Raw genomic sequence first — 11,834 nt, forward strand, 5'->3', positions numbered from 1 at the left:
TGAGAGAAAAATGAAAAGACACACACAAAAATGGAAAATAAGACTATAGAACTAGTGATAAAAGCAGAAAGATGCCATTTGAAGAGTGTTTTGGGCTGCTCTAAATTAAAACTGAGGGTCAAATCCTCTCCCTCCTATGTCCCCCACCCCTACCTCTGCATTTGCTCCAGGCATCAGGTTTCCTGTTTTGGCCTTAGGGAGCTCTTCTGGGCTTAAGTACCACCTGCTTGGAGGCCACATTGCGTGTGTGTCAGGCAGAGCAGTTAAGCTACTTAATTTTTCTAGATTCTAGGCTCACCCACCTTTTGCTTAGGTTGGGAGCTCAGTGGCCCAGGGCCTCCAAAGAGATCCATCATGCCAGAATGCACGCAAAACCCAGCCAGTGGATGTAGATAGGTTGATGTGGATTTATAGAACAGTTCAAACCCCAGTGTTCACTTTTCTCAGAGCTACTTCCCCACCCAAGTCCCTGGGGCAAGCATTTCTGAGATAAGTAGGCTACACTCTCCGGTTAACTTCTTCAAAACTTTTTGGCATCCTGATCTGGGGCTGATACCTCCATTTCGCCCACCACGCCCAGCTGCTTCTACCAACTCTTGGATTGCCTCATCTCCTCCACTTCTCTCCATCTGCCTCCTCTGAGGAGTAACTACTAACTGCTTCCCTGCTCCCTCAGAAACCTAGAGCCATACACTTGACTGGCAGCAGGACCAGAAACTTAAGGTCTTGATTCCCTGTACTTACTTACCACACTGGGTTGGGAGAGGAAGGTATAGGGTGACACCTCTTTTCCCTTCCCTACCTCTCGTGCCATGCCCCAAAACCCAGACACAGTCACATTCACTCACAGTCATACACACAATCATGCACACACAGCGGCGAAGAGAGGTGGGATGGGGAGGAAGGGAAGTTTGCACCAAACAGCTCATGAATGCAACTTGAAAGATTTCACACGGCAAAAGGCAAAAAAATAAAACACACAAATAAATTTAAAAATAAAGAAGTACATGCCCCTCCCCACAGTCTCTTTTTTCATCCAGGGGCTGGTTCAGCCCCTCCATGTAAACCCAGAAGCTTCCTATTCCCTCTATTCATCTGGAGCTTTTACAGGGCCTGGGTCTTCAGTTCAACAGGTTCCCCTGTGCCCTCTGGTTGTCCATTGGAGTCACTGGGCCTGGCACCCTTGAGAATAGACAGTCTCTCAGAAACACTCTTGAGCCGGGGGAAGAGGAGAAAGTCATAAAGGAGACTGCCCAGGCCTGCTCCAATGATTGGGCCCACCCAGTACACCTGCAGGAAGAGGAAAGGAATAATCAGGTTTGGGGAGGGGACCAAGAGCAAGGCTGCTCTTTTTCCAACCCCATTGTTGTAAAACAGACATCCTGCACTTGGCACATACAGCTGGGCACTATTTAAGCAGAAATCAGTGTTTGTTTGTTTATTTTAAAACTTTAGACTCGTGCACTGCCTGCACCATAGAACTTACCATTTCTCTTCCGACTCATTAAATTATACCTTTATCCCACACCTCCTTAGCACATGTATATTCTATTTTTTGCTATCAGTTTGTACTAGTTTCCATAGTGCTTTGAAAATTTCTTTTTAATTGTGGTAAAATATGCATAACATGAAATGTACCATCTTAACCATTTCTAACTGTAAAGTTCAGTAGTGTTAAGTATATACATGTTGCTGTGCAGCCCATCTCCGGAACTTCTTCATCTTGCAAAACTGAAATTCTCTACATATTAAACAACTCCCCATTTCTCCCTCTCCCCAGCCCCTGTTACCTACCATTTTGCTTTGTTTCAATAAATTTGACTACTCTAAATACCTTGTATAGGTAGAATTATATAATATGTGTCTTTTTCTTTTCTTTTTTTTTGGCTGCTTCTGGGTCTTTTGCTGCCTGTGGGCTTCCTCTAGTTGCGGAACTTGTGGGACCTCTCTAGTTGCAGAGAGCGGGGGCTATTCTTCATTGCAGTGCGTGGGCTTCTCATCGTGGTGGCTTCTCTTGTTGCGGAGTATGGGCTCTAGGGGCACGGGCTTCAGTAGTTGTGGCTCGCAGGCTCTAGAACTCAGGCTCAGTAGTTGTGGTGTATGGGCTGAGTTGCTCCGCCGCATGTGGGATCTTCCCGGACCAGGGCTCGAACCTGTGTTCCCTGCATTGGCAGGCAGATTCTTAACCACTGTGCCATTAGGGAAGTCCCCAATACGTGTCTTGTTCTGATTGGATTATTTCACTGAGCATAATGTCCTGAAGTTTCCTCCATGTTGTATATAGCATGTATAGAATTTGCTTCTTTTTGAAGGCTGAATACTATTTTATTGTATATATATACTACTTGTTGTTTATCCATTCATCTGTGAGGGACACTTGGATTGCTTCCATATTTTGGCTCCCGTAAATAATGCTGCCATGAAAATGGGTGTACAACTCTGAAAAATTTTTTGAATTATTTTCATACGTTTAGCTGGTATATGGCCAAACAACACAAAAATAGCCAATTTTTATTGAGGACTTATTCCATATCAGATTCTGTGCTAAATATTTCACACATATAATTTTCACATTTATTTCTCATAACATCCCATTTTGTAGTTAAGGAAACTGAGGTGCAGAATGATTGAGTTATTTGTCATGGTCATACATGAGGCTAGTAAAGTGCTAGAACTGGGATGAAGCCCAGGCCCATTTGTGCTCATACATATCCTGGTCTCTGAGAGTAGAAGCTTCTGTCTTCCAGATCAGTATTCTGTCCTCATAGCTCCTAGTTTGGAATCCAGTGAATACTTAGTAAAAATCCCTAACTAGTGAAGGAACAATATGAGCAAGAGCCTATCTTTCTAACAAAATAATGAATCCTCCTCACACAGGCATGCAAACTCTGTGCAGCCCCCTTAGCTGAGTGTTGGTAGAGCAGTCAACACATACAGATGGAAAGCAGGAACCAAACCTGGGAACCTGCAGTCCACACCCATGCAGGAGGGCCTCAGGATCTTGCCCTTCTCCTCTCACTCACCCAGTGGTTGGTGAAGTTTCTGGTAAGAATGGCAGGAGCAAAGGAGCGGGCAGGGTTCATGCCTGCACCAGTATAATACATCTGCAAAAGACACAGTTGTAACTGAGACACTTCCCGCCCACTCCACCCTGGCTTCTCTCCCACCACCCACCTGCCCCCCAAGGGTTGGCACCTTGCCTCCAGCCAGCAGCAAGTAGGGGAGAATAACCTGCATGGAAGTCCCACAGTGGGGTGAAGTCACTAATGCCCCATCTGGGGACAGACTATGGATCCCCCAGCAAAACCCCATCTACCCATGATGCATGTCTTTCCACCTTGGGGTCAAGAAGGACTAGATAAAGCCATCACAAGAGAGGAGAATAGGGACTTCCCTGGCAGTCCAGTAGTTAAGACTCCGCGCTCCCAATGCAGGGGCACGGGTTTGATCTTTGGTGTGGGCAGGAAGAATGCTTAAAAGTCGACAAAGGCTTGGGGGACCGGGAATCCTTAAACAAGAAGTTGCTCCCCTCTCCTGCTTACCCCAAAGAGGTGCCCCAGGGTGAGGGAGAAGCCAACGGCCAGGGCCACGGAGCCCAGGCGGCCGTTCCGCCTCTCGTCGTATGTGGCAAAGATGCAGAGCACGAACTGGAGCGTCAGGAAGATCTCCACTATGGTGGCCTGGCCCACACTCACCCCAGGGTGCAACTGGGCAAAGGAAGAAGAAGGGGGGCAGTGCATTAGGGCTGCCACAGTCTCACCTACTCAAGGCTTCCCCGGCAGGAACCCCCTTATGGCATCCATTCCATGGAGAGGAAGGATAATACAACTTCTTTCATAGTAATTGTATTTGCTCCTTAATTTCTCCTAATAATACTCCTTCATAGTAGAAATAAATGCACCCACTAATATGGATGAGGAAACTGAGGCCCCATAAGGTAAAATAAGTTTCTTCAAGAACCTGCAGGAGTTGGAAGTAAAGCTGGTACCTGAACTCAGGACCAGGGCTCTATGACTTCCTTATCCCTCCACAACAGCACCTGTTGATCCTCCCCACCCTGAACACACACACACACACACACACACACACACACACACACACACACCACACCACACACACACTGTCCCAGACCCCTGGGGAACTGATCTACCTGCACTTCAGGAAGGAAGTCAGGGCACCAGGTTCCCCCCCGCCCCACTCAGCCAACCATTACCGTGTTAAGTGCTAGGTTTCCTCGGACGGCAGTCGGGGTAACACTGTACAGCACGGCGGCCCCAGCCACGGCTCCCAGGAGTTGGGCTGCCATGTAGCAGAAGGCACGGAGCAGGGACATCTGGGAACCCACAAGGAAGGCGAAAGTGACTGCAGGATTGACATGGGCTCCACTGATGTGGCCCACAGCCTGCACCAGTGTAGCCAGGGCCAGGCCAAAGGCCAAAGCCACCTGCAAGATATGCAGTGGTCCAGGGGCCCAACGTAGTGAGGCTCCTAGCCCGAAGAAGACATAGAAAAGGGTGGCAAAGAACTCAGCAAATATGGCCCTCCAGAAGGAGGCTGACCGCAGTTCCCACATGGCAGGGGGGATAGGCACAATGCCTGGGTCCCTGATACCCCCCTGGCCTGATCTGGATGGACAGCTCCCTTTATAGAGGACTTTTAATCCCTGGGAGGGGCAGGCTGAGGTGGCTGGCCCAGCCTCTTAACCCCTTCACAGCTGCAGAGGGCTGGGACCACTCTTGTGCATCTGATAAAGCTGCTGCATTTTCCCCTCCCTCCTCAATTGGGAGATGAGCACACCCAGGGGTGTGAGGGTGGGGATAGTGTCATGGCTCATGTCAGGCTCTGAGAGAAAAGGACCAAGAACAGGGAACTGGAGGAATCTGCCTTTCTCTTCAAGTCAAAGTTGGGGTTCATAGCCCTGACTGACATCTATATTAGAACATTCCTCGACTCTGCTTGGGAGGTTAGTGAAGCTGAGTTCACTTCATGGAGTATGAGACTGCTCCTGGGGGCCTCCAGGTTCCTCTGAACAGGCCGGGGTAAGGGTGGGGGTGGGGATCAGGAGTGGGGTCCAGCAGGGAAGTTGGATAGCTGAAGAGAATCCTTTAGTTCTCTGGGATTAGAGGGCCTTCTCCCATTGGCTGGTTTGGGCTGGAATCTGTGGACCCTGCAGCTCTGGGACAGAATAGTTCTGCTGCGTCTGGCTTTCTCTGAGCCCGAGTTCCCTCCCTCTGACCCATGCCAGCACCTCCCTTTCCAAACCCTCAGCCTGGCCTTTTATTTTTATTTATCTATCTATCTATCTATCTATCTATCTATCTATCTATCTATCTATCTATCTATCCATTTATTTTTTGCCACACCACACAGCTTGCAGGGTCTTAGTTCCCAGACCAGGCATTGAACCTGTGCCCCCTACAGTGGAAGTTTGGAATCCTAACCATTTGACGGGACCGCCAGGGAATTCCCAGTCTGGCCTTTTAAACCACATACATAGAAAGCCGGATAATGCTATCTTTCATGGATAGGCTGAGAGTGGGGTTGGGGAGCTGGGGAGGGGAAAAGGGGTGAGTAGTTAAATCTCAGACTCTATTTGTACTTCATCTTTCCTAACTCTAAGATCGTAGCAGGAAGTACTGAGAGGAAGGAAACTGAATCATGCCTAGGAAGCAATGGGAGTGTCTAATTCCTCCTAAACTGGCTGTGATCAGGACACTGGAGTCCTAAACCTTTATGCCTAGGGAAAGGTCTGGGGGTGTGGGTATCTGGGGAAGCAGGCTGGTCAAGGAGAGAGGAAAGGACAAGATGGGGAAGAAAAGCTTGTGGAAAGAGGTTCAGTTGTGGACAGGCTTAGTGAGGGACTTGGGATCTAGAGATGGGGGCTGTGTGGTGGCGGAGAAGGCAGAATGGGACACACTGATAGGCTCCACCATCTCCACATCGTGGCAAGTCACAGAGATCACAAGCTGTTCCCGTGTGAAACACAGGAATTGGGAGCCACATATAGGCTATTGAGAAGGGGATGTCATGAACAAAGGACTATTCTGTGCACTTGAAATTTATAAAGAATAGCAGTAACAACAAAAATCCTGGCTTTACCACTTTCTAGGTGGGGAAGTTACCGCACTAGATACAGACTCCAGGAGGGCAGGGACTTGTCGATTAGCATGCAAACCCCATGCTTGACACAGAGTATGCAGTAAATAAGTATTTGTTGAACAAATTAATGTAAGCTCTCTGAGCCTCAGTTTTCTCTGGATCAAATAAGGTTATGTAGGTACAGGCCCAGGATGGTACCTGGCACAGAATAAAGCACTTAATAAATTGGAGCTATTTGATGAGGGTTTTATCAACAGGAACCATTAACCCTATAGCCTCTTATAGTAAGGAATAGAAGGGCAAAGCGCAGCTAATTTGGTGCCCTTGTAGACACCAAATAAAATGGTTAAATTTCCTTATTTGGAGCTACCAACCTCTCTCCTTCACTCTTTCTAAAAATTAGTTAATTAATTGATGTATTTATTTGGGCTGTGTCGGGTCTTCGTTGCTGTGCAACTGGCTTTCTCTAGTTGCTGAGAGCGGGGGCTACTCTTTGTTATGGTGCGCGGGCTTCTCATTGTGGTGGCTTCTCCTGTTGCGGAGCATGGGCCCTAGGCACGCGGGCTCAGTAGTTGTGGCACGTGTGCTCCATAGTTGTGGCTCACGGGCTCTAGAGCACAGGCTCAGTAGTTGTGGCACACGGGCTTAGTTGCTCCGTGGCATGTGGCATCTTCCTGGACCAGGGCTCAAACCTCTGCCCCCTACATTGGCAGGCAGATTCTTAACCACTGCGCCACCAGGGAAGCCCGTCAGTCCCCTTTACTCTTTATCAGATGTTGATAAGAATCCCATGGAGAACTGAACCCCAGCCCATTTCCTTTCACATCAGCCTCCCTACTTAGCTGAATGCCAAGCTTTCAAACTAGGGATGAGCTCTCAAAAGCTCACATGAATTTTTGCATATCTTTACATGTAATTAGCATACACAATGTTTTCTATTAGCCTAGCCTCCTGAAGGAAAAAAAAAAAAAAGCTGTGTCTCGCTTGAGGAATGGAACCCAGCCTTCCCCAAGACTGCTGCTTGGTATGGGTGGGGTTCTTATCTATGCCAGTACCCCAGCAGAAGTCACCACTGCCAGACTGCCTGGTCTACCTGCTGGTGAGCCACAGCAAACTGGAAAGTGGAGAACTCCATGCCCTGGCCCTGGCCTATATAACTCCTTTTGCTCATCTGGAAGGGACCAGAGATGCTAAGCCCAGGGGTGGAGGACACATACATCCATCCCACTGGCCCATAGCTCCCACCATCTATCCACAAAGGCAGCTTTGAGCAGAATCTGCAGCAAGTCACCCCAATTCCTGAGTTGCTGAGCCTAACTCATTGGCCTATTACATCGTATTGAAAGTGGCTTAATGAGAGGATGCACAGAGCAGGGCTGCCCCTTCTTTTGTTCATTCCATAAAGTCCTAGCCATCCACCCTCCTTAACTACCTAATGTCATCCTACTCAGGGAGAGGGGCTGCTGCTTACCTGAGAGACCAGCTAGGCTGCAGTCACCCATGGTAGTACCAGGTAGAGGAGGACTGAGGCCAGGATGGCTGCTGTGTCTGGGCCAGAAATAGGATACCCGCTGGGAAGGGTCAAGCCATTGGGCCCAGAACAGTGCCAGAGGCAGGGCTGGATTTGTCTGGGCCCCACTGACCTCATCAAAAACCTGTGCCAGGCTCACCACCACCAGCTCTCCAGGCAGGGGGTGAGGGACTGTGCCTGACACGGAGCTCCCACTGGGGCATGATGCCCTAAGGACAAACCCCATAAAGATCAGGGTATCCAGGCCTTCAGCCAATACCTCTCCCCCAAACCGCCAGCTCTGTAGGTCTTGGGGGAGAGGAAGGAGAAGGGAAGGTGGCAAGATCATGCTGTTTTCTCCCCACTGTTCTCCCACCCCTCTCCTCCTTAACCTCTCTCTCTCCCCATCCCTTTTAACAAACTCTCCCAACCAGGCCTCAGCCTCTTCATTCTGTACCTACTGACCCCCAGCCACCTGATGTGAAAGGAAGGAAGAAGGACTAAGAGACAGAATAAGGAAGTGATCAGAGAATAAGGCCCCCTTGGTTGGACTGGGATTTATTTTATTTTGTTTTACTATTTTTTTAAATTCTAAGGCAAAATATTTTTATATTTATTTATTTTATTTCCTTAATTTTCTTGGCTGCATTGGGTCTTAGTTGCGGCACGCGGGATCTTCGTTGCAGCGTGCGGGATCTTTTGTTGTGGTGCGCGGGCTTCTCTCTAGTTGTGGCATGCGGGCTCCAGGGCACATGGGCTCTGTAGTTTGTGGCACGTGGGCTCTCTCGCTGAGACTTGTGAGCTCAGTAGTTGTGGCGCGGGCTTAGTTGCCCTGTGGCATGTGGGATCTTAGTTTCCCGACCAGGGATCGAACAAGTGTCCCCTGCATTGGAAGGCGGATTCTTTACCACTGGACCACCAGGGAAGTCCCTGGACTGGAATTTAATGGCGGAGAAGAAGAAATGTCTTGGCTTCAATGGGAGGACGGAGTCTATAGAAAAAGATGGTGGTTTCTCCTCTCTCCAGGAATCTGACCTCCCAGGTCACCATTTTGCCAGCTTGGTCTGGAGTCTCTGTAGGGTGTCCTGCTCCAGTTTGGAGACTGCTATTCTAGGTGTAGGTGGGTGGAATTGGGAGATGAGGAGCAATTGTTTCAGGTGCTGGATAAAGAGGCAGCCAGAGAGTTGAGAACTCCACTCCTGTATTAGGGAACATCCCTCATCTCCTTCCTTCAGCCAATATAGAGAAGCCTCATCCCTCAACCTGCCACCCCTAACCCCAGTCAGTGCCCTTCCCAAGGCAGCCTTTGACATTTGTACTCACACATTCTCACACCTAGGCATCCACTCTCCCCAGCCTCGGCGCTTCTCTCTCCTACCAAGCTTTTCTTCCTCTTTAGCCCTTCGACCCCAGCCTCTCTGAGTGAGGGGCAGGAGCTTATAATGGCTTCAGTCAACCAGAGGTACTCACAGTGAAAGGAAAGACTCATTCTTTCACTCCCTAATCATCTCTATGAACCTGGGTTTCAGGAGCCAGAGAGGTAAAGAGGAAAGCTAATGTGTGGATCTGGAAGACAACGAAAAGAATTCCGGGGAAGGGGAGGAGGTAAGGCCATTCCCATCCCTCACCAGAAACAGAGTTAACCAGTGAGAAGGTCCCAATGCTGAAAGAGCACTTGGGCCACTGGAATGGGCAACAGAAAGCACCTGTGAGGAATTGCCTGGGAGTGCAGGGGATTCTTGGGGTCAGTACTCAGGATCACCCAGGACACACCCTAGTTCATCTTTGGCTTCTTTTCTGGCTAGTTTGTTCACTTTTTTGCTACCACTCTACTCTATTCTTGTATTTGGGGCTCTTTTCAGGATTGCCAACAAAGTTTACTTCTAGATTCTCCACCTCTCTCTTCTGGCCTTAAGTAAACATACAAACATTTTTGAAGTTTTTTCCACTAGGAACTGCAGAAATGGATAACAGGGATCTGTAAAGTAAGAAACTTGGGTAGTTACAGAGTTATTTTTAGTCTTACTGGCTTGTGGTAGTAATCATCCTGGAGTCTCATCTAGCTCTACACTTGATTGAGTTATCTCTTGGTTACTAATCATCAGCCTTTCAACCTATTTATATTCCTGGAGCTAGTGATCCTAAGTTTACTCCCCTCTTCAATAAAGAAGGCCCCATTTCTGTCCCATAGAGGTGCCATAGGAAGCATAATGCATACTACTAGGGAGCAAGTGAGTCTGTAAGGCTTAGGGAATCTTCAGGCAGAGCTATTGGTCTTGCTTCATTTCTCCACAGTGGGTCCCATGTGATTACTGACTACCTTGCTGAAGCTACTCCCTAGCCAGCCCATATCACCAGGACCTAAAGAATAACCCAAGTTTGAGTTCCATAAAAATATCGACTTTACTGACCGTACAGGATTGTACGAGGATCAGATGAGATATGCCCAAGCAATATATACAAGTTGGCTGCCTTAAAGTATAAATGAACTGATTCATTAATTAATCAGATATAAACATGATTTATGATTATTTAGTATTGACCACCCTCTCTAACAATTACAATGTGGGTGAACAGCGATATGGTCCTGAGGGGCTGGGTGACCATCCATCTCTGCTTCTACCATGTGGAATCTCTATCCTAGCCCCATATTTAGAGTGCCAGGTCAGCATGTAACCCAGCTCCATTGTGTGGACAGTTTCAGTAGGACAAAGGCCCCAGCATAGCACAAGCTAGCCTAGCAGCCCCTCTGGCTACCTCCTGATGGCCCCCCTTCTCTCTCTTTCTCTGGTTATGCTTTGCTGACTGCTGACTCCTGGCAAAGCCCAGAACAATCACCAAGCTCTGAGTGCATCATCCCTCTCCCACTCATAGTTAAGGGCTCCAATTAGCACTTGGAAAAGACCAGGGCCCCCACATGTTAGAAATGGGGTAATCCAAGAAAATAAAGAGTAAATACACTGGCCTATCCTGTCCTTTCCTCCTTCACTACTTGCTTTCCGGTGGGGTCAGATACAACTCCAAGCCAGGCAGACCAATGCTCACTATGGGTCAGGTCCTGTTCCAAGCACTTTATATGTGTTATCTCACATACTGGTACTCCCTTGGATTGCACCTTCAGCTTATTCCCTAACTACTCTAGTTTACATCCTCTCCTTGGATGACTTCATCTAAGTCATCTCTTCCCTTGAAATTTATATCCATATATCTATGGAACGATTTACCTATTTGGGTGTCCCGCTGACCACAAATTCAGCCTGTCCAAAACTGAACTAATTATTTTCCCCCATCCAAACATGCTTTTTCTTTTGTATCCCCTCATTAAATCAGAAACCTATGAATCAATTTTCCTTCCCCCATCCTCTCACTCCCATCTAACAGTCACCAAAGTTCTATCAGTTCTACCTCTTGGATAGCTGAGCCCACACCATGTCCAACCTAACTCTAGTGGCCTTGGACCCTGCTTAAGAGTTTCTAGTCTCATCCCCTCCAATTCATTCTCCATGTTGCTGTCAGCTTGACGTTTGTAAAAGTACCTGTAATTTGTCACTTCCCTGTGTTCCCTTCAACAGCTCCTGAATGCCTGAAAGACATTCTTATCAGGGCATACATGACTCTTCATCATCCAGCCTCAACTTTTCTAACTGCTCTCCTTATCTCCCTAGCATGAAACTCCAGCAATACTGTGCTCCTTGTTGTTCCTCAAACAGCCACTCTGCTTCATAACCCAGTGCTTTAGTCTAAGCTGTTCCCTGTACCTTGAATGTCTCTTCCTCTTTCTTCTGTCAGGTAAAATTCTATCACTTCCTAATTATTATGCATGGAAATGTTAAAGAGTTAATTACTTGTTCATTAGCAACGAGGCAGGTAAATCATCAGAATGAGGGTGAGTTTATTAGATAGTCAGTATGTAAAAGTAAAATAATGCAAGCGATGACAGGTAAGACACTATATACCCTGAGCAGGGAATAAAGTAATAGAGTTGTGTTTAAGAGACAGTGTGAGGAATGTGCAGTGATTGCTTCAGCTCTCAAGACCAAGTGGAACCCAGGGAGAAATCCTACAGAAACACAGTCCTGGAACCCTTCTCTCATTACTACCAAAATGCAAAGTATTGACAGAGCAGGACTTTACTGAAGGAAATGTCACCTTCACGCCTTTCCTCCTAGGCTTGAAAAGAATAGAAGCCTCTCTTCTCACGTACTAAGTAGGATGAAAAGGTTGG

At 47.8% G+C, this 11,834-nt stretch overlaps 1 protein-coding gene across 1 annotated transcript; it reads right to left on the reverse strand.

The window, feature by feature from the left end:
• Positions 1-1,104: 1,104 nt before the first annotated feature.
• Positions 1,105-4,573, reverse strand: MIP (major intrinsic protein of lens fiber). Its single transcript, XM_059080495.2, has 4 exons — positions 4,214-4,573; positions 3,543-3,707; positions 3,024-3,104; positions 1,105-1,290 (listed from the first exon to the last, which is right to left on the reverse strand). Exons 1-4 carry the CDS (start codon positions 4,571-4,573, stop codon positions 1,105-1,107), a joined length of 792 nt encoding a protein of 263 aa, XP_058936478.1.
• Between the last annotated feature and the right edge of the window lie 7,261 nt (positions 4,574-11,834).

Source organism: Kogia breviceps, chromosome 12, assembly GCF_026419965.1.
Source record: "Kogia breviceps isolate mKogBre1 chromosome 12, mKogBre1 haplotype 1, whole genome shotgun sequence".
NCBI lineage: Eukaryota > Metazoa > Chordata > Mammalia > Artiodactyla > Physeteridae > Kogia > Kogia breviceps.